At 39.9% G+C, this 19,042-nt stretch overlaps 1 protein-coding gene across 1 annotated transcript in view; it reads left to right on the forward strand.

Moving 5' to 3' along the window:
- Window positions 1-568: 568 nt before the first annotated feature.
- Window positions 569-19,042, forward strand: part of CHSY3 (chondroitin sulfate synthase 3) — a 271,645-nt gene continuing 253,171 nt past the window's right edge. The window contains exons 1-2 of the mRNA XM_048851000.2: window positions 569-1,752; window positions 5,042-5,325. Of these exons, the coding sequence (XP_048706957.2) occupies window positions 1,050-1,752; window positions 5,042-5,325 (987 nt within the window). The 5' untranslated portion in view covers window positions 569-1,049. The remainder of the gene's footprint in view (window positions 1,753-5,041; window positions 5,326-19,042) is intronic.

Genomic DNA, 19,042 nt, shown 5'->3' on the forward strand with positions numbered 1-19,042 from the left:
CCTTTAGTAATTATCCTTTTGAAGGGAAAACCGGGCACTCCTCTCTTTTTGTGAAGTCCTGTGCCCTCTTTCAGCTAAAGAAAACGTGTGAGTGCTGGTGACGCAATACCGCTCTCCCCGTTATAGCGGTGGGGGATGAGTAAAGGTGTGGGTGCAGTGTTAAGGTCCCCCGGCCTCCAATACCTACACACTTGATTGGACAGCAGCTGCTGCTGGAAGGGGCATTTCTCTCACTAGCGTTAAGCTGCCCGATGCTCCCAGGACCTGGAGGGACGGCGTGGCTGGTAGTCTAGCCCAGCCTGATGCTTTAGGACTTTCCTGACCCCTCCACCCCGATCCCGCCGCTGCTGCGCCCTGCAGCAGGGTAGCGCGGCTGGGCTAGGGCACCAGGATGAGCCCAGGCTGGAGCTGGGAGGAAGGACGCGGGAGCTGCTGTGCAAGGTCCCTCGCCCCTGTTAGGAGTTGGAGGAAGGACGGGGCGCCAGGGGCAGCGAGTGGGGAAAGGGGAACCGAAGGTGGGGGGCGGAAGGGGGGCACGACCCTGGGCCGGGCAGGGAGCGCAGCAGGAGGAGGACGGGGAGGAAGATCTGGAAAAAGGAGGCGGCCCGTAAAAAAATCGTTTCCTTCCGGAGAAGCAGCTGCGGCGGGGACTCGCCCTGCCCGGGGTCCAGGCGGCGGCGGCGGCGGCTGCTCCCCCCTGGGTGTGGCGCTCGGCGGCCGCCGCGGGAGTGGGATGAGCGGCGAGCTGGGGCCGCCGCCGCCGCGTGGAGGAGGCTGAGCGGTGGGAGGGGCGGGGAGGGACCAGCCGCGGCGGTGACAAGGTGCCAGCAGTGGAGGGGCCGCCGCCGCCCGGCTTCTCGCTGCCGCCGCCGCCGGGAGAAGTTTCGTTCCGAGCAACAGACGCCAGCAGCCGCCGTCGGAGCGGGAGGAGGCGCCGGGGCCGGGCCGCCAGGCACTAACTCGGCACGGGGACCCCGGCAGCAGCCTCCTCGCCCCGCAGCTCGTGTGCGGGACCCTCCCGCCCCGGAGCCGCCCCGCCCGCCCGCACCATGGCAGCGCGGTCCCGCAGAGCCTGGCTGAGCGTGGTGCTGGGGCTGGTGCTGGGCTTCACCGCCGCCTCCTGGCTCATCGCCCCCAGAGTGGCCGAGATGAGCGAGAGGAAGAGACGCGCCTCCAGCCTTTGCTCCTACTACGGCCGCGCGGCGGGGGGCGCCCGGGCGCAGCAGGAGGCGGCGGCGGCGGCCGTGCTGGGGGGCACCGGCTTCAGGAGCAGCCCTTGGGAGCTGCAGCCGCAGGCGGAGGGGGGCACCGTCCCCAGCCCTGCAGCCGCGCCCGGCGGGGACGGGGAGCCGGAGGAGGAGGAGGAAGCCGGGGAGAAGCGGAGCGGCAGGCACCGGAGCAGCCACAACGGGAGCGGAGACTGGGGGGGTCCCGCGGGCTGTGCCAAGCCCCGCAACTTCCTCTACGTGGGGGTGATGACGGCCCAGAAGTACCTGGGCAGCCGGGCGGTGGCGGCGCAGCGGACCTGGGCGCGCTTCATCCCCGGCAGGGTGGAGTTCTTCTCCAGCCAGGGCTCTACCGCCCCGCTCGCCGGGCCCGGGCTGCCGCCGCTGCCGGTCGTCGCCCTGCCCGGGGTGGACGACTCCTACCCGCCCCAGAAGAAATCCTTCATGATGATCAAGTACATGCACGACCACTATCTGGACAAGTACGAGTGGTTCATGCGGGCGGACGACGATGTCTACATCAAAGGTGATGCTGGGCACTCAACACCCGTCCCCAAATGCTCACCCCCTCCCGGGGCACTTCCCAGAGCTGCCAAACCGGGACCGGCTGGATGTGGGGGGAGAGTCCCATCAGGGGCAATGACATGCCACGTGGATCGTCAGAAGCAATAACTAAAACCCGTTTCTATCCCCTCTTCTCCCCCACTTTCCAGAGCCGCCAAACCGGGACCATCTGTATAAGTGAGAGTCCCATAAATGCGGGAAACTTTAACTATCTTATTGAAACGTACATAAGTAACCGCTCAAACCTTTTAAAAACTCCCTTAAAACTAACCCTAGTAGGTGAGCTTCCTTCATTCTGTGCTAATCCCCGCAAAAAGAGTGAGATCTGGCAGCAGGTCTGACTCCTGTTCTTCAGCGCGTCCCCACTGGCTGGACAAACACACACCACCTGTGTTTCTGTCTTCCTCTGGGTAGTTTTGAAAAATGTAGCCAGCGCTTGGCTGAGCCCTGTCAGCGATCGCTAAAAGCTAAATCTCCATATTTTGTCTCTTAATCCCAACGCTTCAGCAGGGGTTTATAGCTGGAAACAGAATTGCCAGTACAGGTGTCCGAGAGACTTCAGTTTTGCGGGTGTGTTGGAGATGAGGTCTCCACTCTAGCTTTCGCCCGGGCTTGAGAAATTAATGTATAATGCAGGGTTTTCGCCTGGAATCCTCAATAATCTTTTAAAGGAGCTCTTCGATGTTATCCCAAGGGTAGTTCAGAGATCGTGATTATTTGAGGGATTAGTGTTGCTTTTTCTCCTTCACTCCAATTTGTCTCTTCCCTTTTCACCCCCGAAAGCCAGGACAATAGCAACTGAATGCAATTACTTTTATTTGTAGCAGACTGTAATATTGTGTATGAATTTACGTATTATCTTTAAATACTGATTCCTTCAAGATGCTAGTAGCTGTTCACTACTCATAGAAGTCAGTAGTAATCCTCAGATCTGAGATATGCTAAGGCACTGTTATCCCAGAGTACACTTATGGTTAAGGAATGAGGATACTTTTTAGTCCTAACATACTTGCTTGCTAATATAGTAAGTTGCTTCTGCCACTGAGTAGCGGGGAACATTCATCTGACTTTTGTAATAAATGAGGATGAACTGTCCAGTCTCAGAGGCTTTTAAAAGTGTTCCACTTCCCTTATACCTTATATCTCCAAAGGGTGTGTTGGTTCGCATCCAGAGAAACTTCGATATGTGTCTGCTCTCCGAGGTGTTGTGGGGTTAACCTCGCTTCTCTGTTCCGTGTGCGTACTGGGGTGGTTTCCAAGTGATGTATATTATACAAGGCACAGTAGCTGGAACTGTAATCAAGTTGCATAGTGAAGGCAGTTGGTGGGCCGCAAAGCTTTTAGTGATATTAATATTCAGGAACCAAGGCTTTTTCGGTGAAAAATCAATATTCTTGAATGCATTAAGGGCGGTGAAGATGATGTGCTGGAAATTATACTTAAGGATCAACCAAATGCCTCACTGTTTGAACCAAATATTTATTATTTTAATGATGTGCCTCTAGGTTGGCTGACTTAAAGAGGATACCTTACTGCAGTCTGGCCACTTACTTTGGTCAAAGGAAAGAAATCTGCCAGGTTTCACCAGATGCAGAATTTAAGATGAACTTTAGGGAAGAGATTAAGACCAAGGTGGTGGGAATTCAGTTATGCTTTTCACTGTTGTGTGTTTAAAGCTTCCCACATAGCTCAGCTATGCAGCCTAAGGGTGGCAGTCCGTCCTCATCTTACTCCTCTGAATACAACTGTTGCTGCTCACAATACAGGTAGTATTACAAGTCAGACACCCATCCTACTTGGGCACAGCAGTATGAGTTAATGACTGAATTTAGATCTGGCAAAAGTAATTTGCATTAGACTTAACTTTTTTAAAATGAAATGCAACTGTAATGTATCTTTTGCTGCATTTTTAACATATAGATATTTTTGATAAAATACTGGTAATTCCTTTTTGTTGTTCCATACATCCTTTGAATCCAGGATTTTCCTTTATTATTTTTGTCCATTAATGTTGCAAAGGTTCCTTGCCAAGCCATTGTCATGCTTTGCAGTATATCTCTGAAAAGCTTTTGCAGCATGCTTTCTATTTAAGTTTTTAGTACCATTGGAAAATGGCCTTCAGATACATGCTGCCTTACAATGTTTGCTGCTGCTTAAGGCAAAATGGTTGTGTTCTGATAAGCAAAATTTTCTCACCATCAATGGATTATGTATATTATTAGCATGAGGGCTAAATTTGGAGTGCCTATTAAAGATGTTATGGAATGTAGCAATTTTGCTAATGAAGGAGATGATTTTCTACCTATTTAATTTTGTCACTTTATTTTTTTTAAATGACTTTATGGACTAACTTGCTTGCTACATTTCATAATTATATATATTCATATATATACACACACACATTTTACAGTATAGAAGTAGTACAGAAAGAAAAACTGCCACTCTTCTTTTGTACTCATCTGTAACTTGGAAGCAACCAATTTTTTTAAATTGCTGCAAGGCTAAATTTATACACCAAATTTAAACTTTAAGAAAATGTTCTCAGAAGGAGAAATTGATATCAAGTTATCTTTTGCTGTAATGCTTTGCATCATTGGAAACATCTGGACAAGTGACTGAACTCTGGTATAGACTTTGGGGGAATATGAAAGAATATTTGACAAAAAACAGGTTTAAATTAATACATCAGTTGTATTTTTTTTTAATTAATCCCATTATATTTGTTTCTGGCATGATATTCTCCATTTGGGGTAATATATCAATGCAGATTTTGCCCATGTAAGTTTACTAGGATGTCAGGTCTAATTATGACTTCTATATACTTCTCCTTATTTTTATAGAGAACTTATACTGGAAATGGAGTTCCAGTACTGTTGTACTGGCAAACCATCCTAATGCAAGATAAATTTTATACTGGCAAAATAATGTTTTTTTCCCCATATAGCTTGTAGCAGTTATCCAAATGAAAGGAACTATACCAGCAAAAGTACTTTTTTGCTGATATAAATGTGTCTACACTAATGGTTTTGCTGATGTAAAATACCTTAAAACTTATGTCAGAATAGGAAGATCAGTTGGGTGTGATTTTTTTTTTCTTTTTAAGTGTGCATTGGAACACAGGAAACTATATTAGACTATTATAGAAAATTATGACAAAGGTGCTTCTTACATTTAAAGAATGGTTGAGATGCAGAAAACTAGATGACTGTTACAAGAGCTGAAAAGATAATGCTCACCTTTTCTCTTCCTAGGGGAAAAATTGGAGGAATTCCTTAGGTCACTGAACAGCAGTAAACCTCTCTATTTGGGGCAAACTGGTCTGGGAAATATTGAAGAACTTGGAAAACTCGGGCTTGAGCCTGGAGAAAATTTCTGCATGGGAGGACCAGGAATGATCTTCAGTCGAGAAGTTCTTAGGAGAATGGTGCCACATATAAGTGAATGTCTTCGAGAAATGTACACCACACATGAGGATGTGGAAGTGGGAAGATGCGTCCGACGGTTTGGTGGAACCCAGTGCGTTTGGTCGTATGAGGTAAGAAGTAATGGATAAGTCATGATGGCTTTAATATACAGATTTCTATATGAGAACGTAAGTAAATGTATCTCTAATCTTTCCCCCTCTTTACTGTTTTTAAGTGCACATATATCAGGATGTAAATTACTGATCATAAAAAGATGAAAAATACATTCACAGAGCCTCATCACTGAAAAATATTTTGGTTTATTTATTTCTGCCCATAAATACAAGTTGTTTTCAGGTGCCTGAGTGAGGTCATATCAGTAAGAAGCTGTATCATAAATGTTAGATATCTATCATGGCTTATTATAATACTAGCTTAAGGGTTTATATGCATTTGTTATATAAATTGCAATTTGTATAAACATACATATTAACATTTAGATCGCTATTTTTCTGATTGCACATAATGTCTTTGTCCTGTACAATCAGTCAACAGATTATATCCTTCTATGAGTTCTTCAACAATGTTATTGTGGTGTTCAGAGTATAGTAGCATTTACTATTTTCCTAATGGTTCAGCTGTACTTTTAATAAAGAACTGTTTGCTATGTGAGAAGGCAAAAGTGGTATGATTACTTTATTCTAGAGTCTAATGAAATGGTGTTTGATGAAGAATATATCACACCAATAGATACAGGCAGCATAACAAATTATAGAAGTCATACATATTCAAGGTTTCAGAGGAACAGCCGTGTTAGTCTGTATTCGCAAAAAGAAAAGGAGTACTTGTGGCACCTTAGAGACTAACCAATTTATTTGAGCATGAGCTTTCGTGAGCCACAGCTCACTTCATCAGATGTGTACCGTGGAAACTGCAGCAGACTTCATATTCAAGGAGCACATAAATTCCTCTAATATACAGTCAAGTTTTTAAGAAAAGAAGGTACGTATTAGGCTACTAAAATTTTGGTTGCAATGTGGATATTATATTTTACAAAACTAAATCAACCTCTACAGCTGTTTTACTAGGGAGGCTATAATTAGGTGTAAGATTATGCTTGTAGATAAAAATATAGACTTGGAGTACGTGGACAGGAGTCATAGCTGATACGGTGAATATGATTTAAGCTATTTTGACTGGTTCTTTAGTATTAATGTATGCTTGCCATTGTGGCACTATCTCATTAAACAGGAAAAAATAATTTCAGTAGGCTAGTGAAAGAGTGCCATTAAAGACAAAAAGGCAGTGAAGTAATTGGTTTTGTGTGTTGTTATTTTTCAGAAAGCTTCAGCTAAATTTGGTGGTCTTTTTTAAAATGGCTTTGGAAAGCTACATTGGATTTAAATAGGTGAATGACATTATTTCTTTAATGGTTAAAAATCTCTGCTTAGTAAAATATTGCTTGCAGGTGATGGGAGTCTTGTACTTAACCACATTATTAATAAGTTTGTTTTGAAGATTTATTTTGAGAACATTTTGTGTTACAGTGGATAAAATACACTAGTGGCATAGAAAAATTGCTTAAAAATAATGAAATAATGGTGTGCATCATGCAGATGGACATAAAACTTTGACTAGGATTCTCTAATCACTATTTTAATCAAATTACTAAATTTAGATCCAGAGCCTATATTCTAATCTATTTGGGCTACTTCCACACAAAGCCCTACTGAAGTCTGCAGGGAGTCTATCCATGTATAACAGAATGCAGGATGGTCCCTCAGTCCTAACAGTGCCATTTTGGGAGACTGTGGTTCCATTTCACCCATTCTCCTTTGTTGTCTTGGTTGATTCCCCCCCCCCCCCAAGGTAACTGGTAATCAAATTCTGCACTGAGCTCCATACGAGCAGAGAGGTCCATCTGCTTGGGGTTCAGGGCAGGATTGTGGCCTTAAACTGTCTGCTTTTTTGGAGATAGGTTCATGTGTTTATGCAGCACCTAGAATAATAGGATCCCAAATTCTGACTGGGACTTTTGGGAGCCACTGCCATATACCTGTTAAATAAAGAAAAACTGAAAAGTAAATGTTTGATATTATAATATTAAATGGTGATTTTGAAAAGTGTCCTAGTATTAGAGGAATGTTGTCACTTCACGTACAAAGAGTTCTAAAATACAAATATGATGAAAACAAACTTTTTGAACAATACGTTGGTTCTGAATTATTAAATATTAAAGTTAGGTATAAAGGAAAAGTGAAATGAATAAAAAATTTTCATAGCAAACTAAAGTGAAGTTATTTTTAGACATGAGGAATGCATATATTTTCTATTAATCCATTTAGATGTGCTAGGAAGTAGGATGGGATTTTAAGGTGGAAAAAGAAAAGAATAGATCTGCAACATATTTTTAAGTCACATTGGACAAAATATATTTTTTAAATTTTATGAAAAATGATTTCATTGAAGCATTTAAGATCTACTGGTAACACATTTTACAATGGCTGCGTGAATGGGTCTTCTAGGATTTTACTTCTTTCCAGCTTTGCCATGAGGTATAACTGGAAACATAATGTTCCAGTTTCAGCAAAGCCCTAGATATTCTGACAAACCTAAGGATCCTTAGGTTACGTACGTGCTTTGAAACAGTTTCACATCTTCTTTATTATGTAGCAGTTTCTTCAAGGCACAGGCTTTAATAATGTACCTCTATTAATACAGCTGTTGAAAGTAGTTAAAATTAGACTGTGTGGTGATTTTTTCACCCCAGTGGATTGAATCTTTTTTTGTTGTAGTAATAAAATGTGATGACGTACTCCTTTATGATTTTCTTAGAACAGCAAGCTACTTCACATACTTAAGGTCAATTTTTTCCCCTCAGGTAAATGCATGCAACTCCTGGGCCCAGTCCTGTACTCCTTATGTAGGCAGATGTTGAGTCCAGGTGGGTTGCAATACCTGGACACAACAGAGTGACTTCAGGGCAAAGTTTCATCCTTCTTTATGAACTTCCACACTTCTGTTGAGCCTTATTCTGCAGCAACATACAACAGTGTAAATCAGGATTATCTCCACTGTAATTAATGGATTGAAACTGGTGTAAGCAAGAGCAGAATCAGGCCCACTATTGCATTTCTTGGGGGTGAGCTGAACTGTAAGTTCTTTGTGCAGACATGCAGACTTTTTACAGATTATATACTTAGCTTTCAGAGAAACAGGTGATCATATATTGTTCTCTATACTGTAGCCTTATTTTCTCAGTTGCTGTTTTTTTCTGTGTGCTTTTTAAGTCATACATGAAGATTACCTTTAGAAAAGTCAGCGTTATAAAGAGCACATCTTGAAGGTTAAACATCAGAACTGTGTGCTGAGTGACAAAAGTAAAATGGGTAAGCGTGACAACACATCTGTGTGTTTTCTGCTTCTGCTCTGTATAGATTTAATCTCTGTCAGCTAATACCTTTTATCTACAGTGTGTGCAAACTGACAGGTTTCAGAGTGGTAGCCGTGTTAGTCTGTATAAGTACTCCTCATTCTATATGCAAGCTGACGTTTTAAAAACCTGTTAACGTATTTTAAAACATTGCTCACTTTTTCAGTGTAGACAAATGTCATGATGATTCAATATTCAAATTTTTGGTGACGTCACACCATTTGATATATAATGGACCTGACCTATCTGGTTAAGGTAAATCCTCTCTCTGTGTATTTAATGCAGTATTGCCAGCTCTTGTTCCCAAAAAATCATGAGCTTCTGAAAAACTTGTGATTGTCTTGTGATTTTTCTGGTGATTTTTTTTTTTTGTTTTGTTTTTGAGACTTTCAGGGTTCATGTTTTCAAGCTTTTCTTTGTAACCCTGAGGTCTAGGGTTCAATTTTATTTTTAATGAAATTAGCTGTGTTGTTAGTGATGCATAGTTTTATAAACTTTTATATTCTATAGAGTATAAAATATTACAGTATTGTTTATTTTTTGTTTTGTTTTTTGCCATTTTAAAGGGACTTGACTGTGGAAGCTTGTATTGAATAATTTGTTTGCCGTGTCTTCTTTTTTAAAACTATAATGCTGATTTTGTAAACATTTTTTAAAAGTTTTGTAGCCCCTGGGTGTAAAATAGAAAATAGTTAATACTATCAAACAGGAAAATAAAATGCAGGATTTAACTATCTGCATACATCACCCGCATCAGGAATTGGACATTATTGTGAATACTGGGTATCAAATTGAGCAGGAGATGGCAATCAAGATAAGGAGTGTGTTTCCAGAAATGAAAAAAGATAAGCAGGAAAGATGGAAAGATATATTAAGTCAAAGACCCATCTTACCAAGTTGATTTGGGGGCATTCAAGGCATACCTTAGGCTTTTGGTTTATTTAGCTTGTGTATGATTTTACATATTTTCTTCAGTGCAAGAGAAGGCACGTGCTTGAAACTAAGTGAAATGTGGTGCATGTACTTTGATCTTTTGAATTTACATATTGTAATTTTTACAGCATGTGTAATATGGACTAGACTACATACATTGTATGTGGCTTGAGAGTTTTTTTTTTTCTACACATCTAAATGCACAATTCTAATACCTCCGTGCACATTTTACCATCAGTTTTATATGATTCTATGAACATGTTCCAGTATGTTGTTGAAAAATAGTTACAGGCTGAGACCATTTAATAGCCTGCTTCTTGTTGCCTTCTGAAAAAGATGTACTGTAATTTATGGTATTGTAAGCATGCTGAATTATACTAATAATAGGAACTGTAATTAAAACTAAACCCACAACATTCAAGATTCTGTTGGTCATAATATTACACAAATCGGTTTTGTTCCTTCTATTATTTTTAAAAAAGTAGAAGAGGTGTATTACATGCAAACACCCAATCAAATAAAAATTGCACATTTCAGGAAGTGCACCTTGAAAGTGGGTTGATCTCTCAGCAGTTATATAAAACTTTAGGACCCTTATAAGTGGACCTCTTCCCCTCTTAAAATACCCTGAGGTTTTCCTATCAAAGTCAGTATTGCTCTTTGCATCTTTAACTTCTAATTTATGTCTTATGCCTCTTCTTTGTGGCTATAGGGTGGGATGGGTTGGGGGTATATACATAGGATCATACACATCTGCAGACCATTAACAATGGTGGTGTGACCACAGAGCCAGTTGTGCTGCTGGCGCAGGCATTCTGTACAGATCCCCATAGTTCTGTGGGGTTAGGGTTTGGATTTCCTATGGATTTTGGGGCTTTTTTCAAACAGGATGTCCTATCTGCTCCACAGGACTACTAACTGCTCCTTTCTGGAGGGAAAAATGCCTTGTTTGTTTCATGATTTCATAGATGTGGGAATTCTAACTTAGTTTTTCCCTTGTGTATGCTGATATGTAGAAGAGAATGACAAAGGAAGAGGACAGAGGAATCCATGCGAGCGCATTTCGATGTCTAATAAGCTAAATGAACTTGGATACATTTATTTCAGTAAGATTTACTCCTAGAGAGAAACACTCATTCATGCAGAGCATTGCATCTTCACAGAGTGTTAAAAAGATGCACAATGTGCATCTCTTCTCTCCTACTTTAATGTTTTTATAACTTGACTTTATTTGAAGACATTTCTTCAGATATGAATACACTTTCAGTTTTAACTCAGAAATGGCTTATATTTATCAAAACATCAGAATAAGCATCTGAAAAAATTATATTTGATGGAAAAACAATTTTCTTTTTTTAGTGTTCAAATGGCTTATTTTTCGTCTCCACATTCATTTTTTCACTTCAAATTTCTCATCTTTATTCTCTGCTCAAAGGTGAAATTTTGCCAGAAATGTACAAGCCCTTGAAAAGATCATTATAAACTGTCATGTCCGTTATAGTACAATTACAATGATGCCATTAAAGAAAACTAGATAAGCGTGTGTTTAAAAAACACAGTACTCTCTAGGATGCTCTTAAGGTTACTGTGACATAAGACTACTGTACTTCCTATTTAATTTGATTTAAAATCTGTTATGAGGTCCCTCTTCACAATACATGTCATGCTATATAACATGGAAGAGGCTTGGCTTCCATGAACAGTCTTGCAGAAAGGGAATTTTGGGGTTGGAGGTGGGGAAGCACTGTTTTAGTGCTTAGCATGCGTTCCCTAATATTTCATTTGTCTCTTGGATTCTCTCTAACCTTTCCTACACAATCTTCTCTTTATCTTGAAGTCACTGTCAATAAAAACCATCACTAAACATAAATACACTAAGGTTTCAGTTCACTACCACAATTATCTTCATTGTTCACAAAACTTTACATTCCCCAAGGATTTAGCAGTTGGATTTATTTTTCACACACTTTATAGGCTTGGTTTTATTTCTCCTCCATAATTCTGCAAATACAGTTCTGACTGTCCTCGAAGCATAAGTCATCCAGACAAATAGTTTTGTGAAACTATGTTGCCTGAATTTTCCTACCAGGTGAGTTGTTTGCTGCAGATGAAAATGTATATAAAATTGTATAAGTTGCTTTTAATGTATGCAACAATTCTTCAAATTGTATTCATTGTTTAGACTTGACTTTTCAGTGTTGCTTTTTACATTGTTACCCAGTTAACAAAGTACTCTTTGATCTGTTTTCCTACTTGTCTCCTCTTATTGTGACTTAAGTCTGTGCTCTTGGGTTTTCTCTCTCCCTTCTTCCCCCCACCCCATCCTTTGACAAGGTCAGCAAAACAGGTTATGTCACAATAGTGAAATGTTCATTAAGAAAGCAACTGGCAGCTATAAACAATCAGACCTAAATATATATACATGGAAGACAAGATATTTTGAGACCAACATTAACTCTTTAAGCATTATTTCAGCTGTAACTGTACAAATTTAGAAAACCAGAAAAATACATTGGGCTATATTCTGCTCTATTATAACCATGGAAAAGAGAGCAGGATATAGCCCATTATTCATCCTAGAGGAATGAGCTATCAAAGGTCCTTCCCCTGTCCTTGTGTGTGGGTCCTGGGAATGCTCTAAAAGTAGAGAGAAACATCTATTGAGTGGTCGAAGGACTGGGTCATTCCAGGTCCTGGTGCTTTCTCTAGTTTGTGGTTATCTTTCCAAAGCAATACTCTACCCATTCTAGAGCTAGTATCGTACATATGTATAGCAGATCACTGCTGGTATAGGCAGTTCATGTGATAGTGTTCTAAAAATATATTTATTCACCCAATAATCAGTTCTACCTTGGGGACGTTTATTACAGCTGACCAGTGCTCACTAATGTCTTCTGTTTATTAGATTTAGTCTTCTGGCTAGTAAGTGACTGGTAAATGTTCCAAACCATGTAAGTTATTGGGCCTAGTGTAACATCTGTGGCTTCAGTGGTATTATGCCGGGGAAATCTTGGCCCATTTTGTTTAGGATATCTTTAAAAATATGTATTTTTCTAATAAAATAGATAACGTAGACAACAGTCTTTTAACTCAGAACTTCTTAACAACTAAAATCTAATATTTCAGATGACTCAGTGGCAGGGGAGTAAATCCAGAAGGGAAAAACATGTTCTTTAAACCACTAACATTTTGCTGATTTAATCCATATGTAATTTTGCCTTTTAAATATTGCTAGAAAAATGGAGCCCAGTTAGCAATTTTATTAAGAAATGTCACTTGTGCACTAAGTATTATGGAGAAAATAGCCATTCTCCATAGTTAAGTACAGCTAGCCTTCTTTTATAATAACCCTGGGTGGTTTTATCCTTAACTTTACTAGACTGAAACTAATCTGTAATTAATTCAACAGCCTTATTCTATAAAATATAATGTTTAGAATGTTTGAGGCCAACTTGGTCAGGCCTTTAAAATATTGTGGTGCAAAAATTGGCACACATCTGACATTTTTCTTAAACTTTTTTGGTCTATGATAAATCAAATAATTTGATTTAGAAATTTTAGGCCAATATTTACAAAAGAAACTTGTGAGTTTGATTACCTCAGGTTTTGGAGGCCAATTTGAGATTTTTTTAAGTGGCCTCAACACTTTCTCAGAATCCTGTTTTTTAAAACAACAAAAGAGATTAGGTATCTAGGTTGAGAAAAGATTGATTTAAAGTAGAACAGGTGCACAGAAGAGCTACTAGGATGACAGGGAAAGGAGGACCCGTTTTATGAGAGGAGGCTGGAAGAACTTGGCTTGTTTTGTAAAAAGAAGGCTGAGGTGGGATATGATTGTTCTCTCTAAATACATGTTGGGGCGGGTCAAGAAGAGTTATTTAAGCTCAAAGATGGTGTTGGCATAAGAATAAATGGATATTAACTGGCCATGAACAAATTCAGGCTGGAAGTTAGAAGGGAATTAGAACTCCAATAGGAGTTGTGGGGCAAATAAAGAGAGCAGAACAAATTTATTAGTGCATTTATATGATGTGGTTACTTGTGATGGTAGGGGGCAGGGCTCAAAAGACTTGGGGCTCATTTCTGGTTTACATCTTCTGTTTCTAAATATTCATGCTTCAGGTTTTCAGCCAGCCACTGGCAGGGATCAGGAAGGGGTGTTTTCCCCCAATGTATTCTGGGAGGTTTTTTAAATCTCCTTCCTCTGAAGCATCAGGTTTGGCCATGGCAGCAGATGGGACATTGGGCAGGGTGGGCCATGGCTCTGAAGTGACACCAAGCATTCTCTCTCTCTCAGGTGCTTGGCTCACTGGTTCTTGTTCACATGCTTGGGGTCTAACTGATCACCATATGTGGGGTGGGAAGGAATTTTCCAATAGATAAGATTGGCAGGCTTGGGGTTTTTTGCTTTCCTCGGCAATGTGTGGGTGTCGGTTATTTGTCTGGATTATCTGGGTATATCTCATTTATTCATTTCCTGGCTGTTTCAGGGGGCTTCAAGCACTGGTACACCTCAGTCTCCCCTATCTCTCCCTTTGGCACATAATAGTCTGCTCTCCTGTGGGTTGTAATGCGCTGGTCTCGTTGTGGGTTGCTGAGTTTAGTGTGTGCGTGCTGGGCGGTGTTAGTGGCTTGTGCCATACAGGAGGTCAATCTGTATGATCTAGTCTTCTGCTGGTCCCTTATGTGACTCTATGGGTACTACCTCTTCCCCCACAAAAAGAAAATTTGCTTTTGAAAACCATGGTCTTCAAATATTAATATATTGTAATTCACAAGAAGTGGTGCCTTTTTCTAGTTTTAGAGGGGTTGGAGGATAATTGTTTCAGTAGTAATTTCTGGGTACTTCATGAGGCATGCAGACCCAATGTATGCTCCATAAACTCTGTATGGGGACAAGTGTGCTTCTTAAAACTCAGAGGCCATGTATGTTTTATGTAGCATGCATGGGCCAAATGCACGTTTTTATAGCACATGCATAGCCGATGCTTCCAAGCTCCTTTGGAGCTCCTAAGGTCTAGAGGGAACAGCTTTCTTGCATTTCCTCTCCCACAGAGCTTATGAATTTAGCTTCTGGCTTCACTCGTGCAGCTCTACTTAACTGTGCTCCTTAAATTTAACTATTTAAACTAAATAAAAAACAAAATTATTTTAAAGGTAGTTCAAGATATCATTATACCTCTGATTCGTCATCCTGATTTTTTACACCATTTTCTTATTTTTAAAATAATCTTTCTCTCTCCTCTTGTTGTGTTGGGGGATCTTCACACAAGCACAGGAGGCTGATTATAGTGAAAGAGTGAAAGTGATTATACAAAGTGATGTATAATGCACAGAATAAACAAAAATAAAAATATTTTCCAGTCTTCAGTTTCAGCAATTTTAGATGTTATACTTTTTGTAACAATAGTACATTTTTAAAAGGTCAAGTAGGTGTGGTTTTTTATTTAATAAGGTTCCTTAAGTTTCTAATAGAACAGTAGTTTAATATGCCAGATATATTCCTTACATTTGTGGTTTAATCACTTTATTGTGGTAATACATACAGGAAAGTAAAAGCATTTAGGCTCTCACATTGATCTGAATAATTCTTCCATTAAGTATGTGTGCTGTAGATAGGATGGAGGTTCAAATTCATGAATTCAGAAGGAGAAATCTAATTGAAGCCCATGAAATCACTGTTTAATGCCTACTAAGGATGTTCTTGAATACAAATTGTTTATTGACTTTAGTGATAGATTCTGAACCTTCAAGCCAGTTATTTGGGCACCTAAATAAGGAATTGGAGTAACATTTTAAAGTCATTTAAGTGCTTTTGAAAATTTTGCTGCAGGAATCTAACCATAGAAACCTGTTGTTGAGAATTCTGGCTATTGTTGTTAATGTTATTGTTATGTAAATTCTGACTTCTACCATTGTATGCATAGGTAAGCAATTTTTTCTGTCTGAGTTCTTTCATCTTGATGCCCAAAATAGTTCTGATGCATTATAATGTACACTTTTTTATAAACACTTTAGTTTTTGAAAATTAACATAATTTAATTTGCTGCTACTTGGAATTTGCCTTACTAAAAATGATGAGAGTTAATATTAAAATATTTCCTGGGAGTTAGGCATCTAACTTCTATTTGTGCTTTTGAAAATCTCTCTTGAAAGATGTGTATATACAGCCTCAGTTTTAAATCTGTAATATAGTTAACTGGAAAAACCTGCAAACTAGAACAAAAAACGCCTACTATGAAGTAGTAACACATGTGCACACTTTTCCTTTTAAAACTAGCTGCCCCTAGCCGCTCCTCCCTCCCCTGATAGAGGACTTTAACTAAACCACAGAGCTTTATTTTTTTAAATTTTATTTTATGATGGGTAGATGTAGTGAATTCTAGATTAATAAAATTGGTTCAGTTTGACCTTCCCACTCAGATAAGGTACTACCCCCTGAATACTAGATGCCCTTTCTTTCTGGATCGTTTCCCAGGCATTCAGCATAACCACACATGTTATATTCTGTAAGTAGAGCACTGAATTTAGAATATCTATTGCAAAAGACATTCTACCTTATTGAAAATCACAAAGCTGGAACTATTCATCAGTACCATGTTGTTCTGCTTGTAAATTTTCCATGTTTTCTTGGAACATTATTGGTGAACATTCAGTACGTTTCTTACTCTATATGTGTTAGGTAAATAGATGGCAATGAGGCAGATAGTAAAATATTGAATTTTGTGGCACGTATTCATCAGTTTCAGCAATAATATAAATTATTTAAACTGTATATAGTGTCTCTAAAGTATTTTGCCCTATTAGTCTAGTTGATATTTATTTGCACAATATGTATGTTCAGTGAGCTTGTAGGAGGTATAAATGCCCAGAACCAGTTTTTTATGCCTTTTAGCTGCTTAAGAAGCAGTGGGTTGACTGAACGCTTGGAGCCAAATTTTGTTCTCTGTTGTGCATGTGTGGCCCCTGTTGATCTTAATGAGTGTTCTGTACGTGCACATAAGAGTAGAATTTGTCACTACCTCTGAAAAGCTGCATATTTCAGTATTGGAAATGGCTATTGGAATCTGTCAAAGTATGTTTTAACCTACTAGTTAGTAGTTTTATGGTATTTTTGGCTTATATATTCAATTGGCACTTAAGTGTTTTGTATCACTACCATCTTGGGGTTTAAAGGTTGGTTTATTTTTAGATATTCCACCCTTGTTAGTTTTTCGACACTGCTTAAAAATCTATTTACATCTATCTATATTTTATTGTTCAAAATACAGGTTGGGTCAAATTTGGGTCAAATTTTCAGTAGTATTCAACCAAGCATCTAAGTATTTGTGCAGACAAATCAGTAGTTGGGTGCTTAACAATTCGAGTTGTGGAGTGCAAATATAAGTAGGTTTTGATCCTGCCAATAGTTATGCAAATGCTTGACTTTATGCTCCTCCTTTATGGTGTCATTAGGGGAGTTTGTAAGTACAGTACTGCATGTAAAGTTCAGATGTCTATAAATATTTGTGGGATGGGGAGGTAGAGACTGCTTTTAAAATGTAAAAACAACAAGGAGTACTTGTGGCACCTTGGAGACTAACAAATTTATTTGGGCATAAGCTTTCGAGGGCTAAAACCGGTTTTAGCCCACAAAAGCTTATGTCCAAATAAATTTGTTAGTCTCTAAGGTGCCACAAGTACTCCTCGTTGTTTTTGATGATACAGACTAACTCGGCTACCACTCTGAAACCTTTTAAAAAGTGTGACCCCTTAGGTTTATGTGCTTAGTGATTAAAACATAAATTCTTTTCAGTGAGAATTTATGGTCCGATCCAGCATGCTGTTGAGTGCCTTCAACTTCCATTGAACACAAAGAGCCAGGCATAACATTTTCTAAGAAAAAAAACTTACGCTCTGAAGTTAAATACTTTTGAAAATTTTACACCTAGCCCTAATGAAACTGAATGATAATATTAGCCACTGACTTAGCATTTAACAGCATTAATCTCTTTTTTCCCCTATAGTGGTCATCATTAATTTTTTAAAGGGCTGTCCACCAATATCCCAGACTCCGAAGACAAAACCAGAGATGTTCCATCCTGAATTGATTTTAAATATTGCATTTAGAGCCTATGTCAACAACTTTGCCATCTCTCACTGTACACCATGACAAAGACTTGAAGATCTGAAGCTTCCATATAAGCTAGACCTTCTCTAGAGCATCCTATGTCCAGCTTCATGGTAGCCTTGTTCAACCCTCTTGGGTACCCACAACTAGCTGCTGAAGGCAGAACATACCGCTTTGCTGTATAACCCAAATCACTCTTCTCTCACTGGCAAACATTCCTACAAACTTCATTACCTCCCTCTCCCAATCAAAAATACCCAAACGCTCAAAGCAATTCATACCTTTCCTCTATAAAATTCTACCTGGTGTAATTTTGAAAGAGAAACTAGTTAAGGACATAGCAGTAAAAGGTAATTGGGATAAAATATAACATGTCTTTACAAAAGGTTGATCATGCCAGACCAACCTGATCTTCTCTGAGAAGATAACTGATTTTTTAAGCAAAAGAAATGCAGTAGATCTAATCTACCTGGATGTCAGTAAGACATTTCCACCTGGGAAATTATTAGTTAAATTGGAGAAGATGGGGATTAATATGAGAATTGAAAGGTGAATAAGGACCTGGTTAAAGGGAGACTACAATGGATCATACTGAAAAGTGAACTATCAGGCTGGAGGAAAGTTACTAGTGGAGTTCCTCAGGAATCGGTCTTGGGACCAGTCTTATTTAACATTTTTATTAATGACCTTGGTACAAAAAGTGGAAGTGTGCTAATAAACTTTGCAGATGATACAAAGTTGGGAGGAATTGCCAGTATGGAGGAGGACTGGCATATCATACAAGAAGATCTGGAGGATCTAGAAAACCGGGATAATAGAAATGGAATGAAATTTAATAGTGCAAAATGTAAGGTCATGAACTTAGCGACTAACAGCAAGAACTTTTGCTATAAGCCGGGGACTTATTAGTTGGAAATGTCAGAGGAGAAGAAAGACCTGGGTATATTGGTTGATCTCAGGATGAGCATGAGCTGCCAATGTGACGCGGCTGTGAAAATAGCTAATGCAGTCCTAGGATGCCTCAGGCAAGGTTCTTTTAGTAGAGACAGAGAAGTGTTAGTACTATTTATACTTAGTAGTTTGTTAGTAGTTTGACTGCTGTATTGGGGGTTGGGGCAAAGTGTGTGTGGAGACATGCACGCATACACGTGCATCCTGAAGCCAGTTACCTTGGCTCACTGGCTCTCTCCCCCGACCTGGAGTGATACCTGGGTTGCCGATACTGGGGGGAACGGTCTGGCTACTGCTGGCAACCACTCCGACACTGGCTGCTGCCAGGATGTTGCTGCTCTCGTGCTGCTGCAGCCGAGGGGTCGCTACATGCTGGGCTCCTGCTTCCCCCAGCCGATTCCTATATCCCCTTCTCTTCCCC

The sequence above is a fragment of the Caretta caretta genome, chromosome 5, assembly GCF_965140235.1.
Source record: "Caretta caretta isolate rCarCar2 chromosome 5, rCarCar1.hap1, whole genome shotgun sequence".
In the NCBI taxonomy this organism is placed as follows: Eukaryota; Metazoa; Chordata; order Testudines; family Cheloniidae; genus Caretta; species Caretta caretta.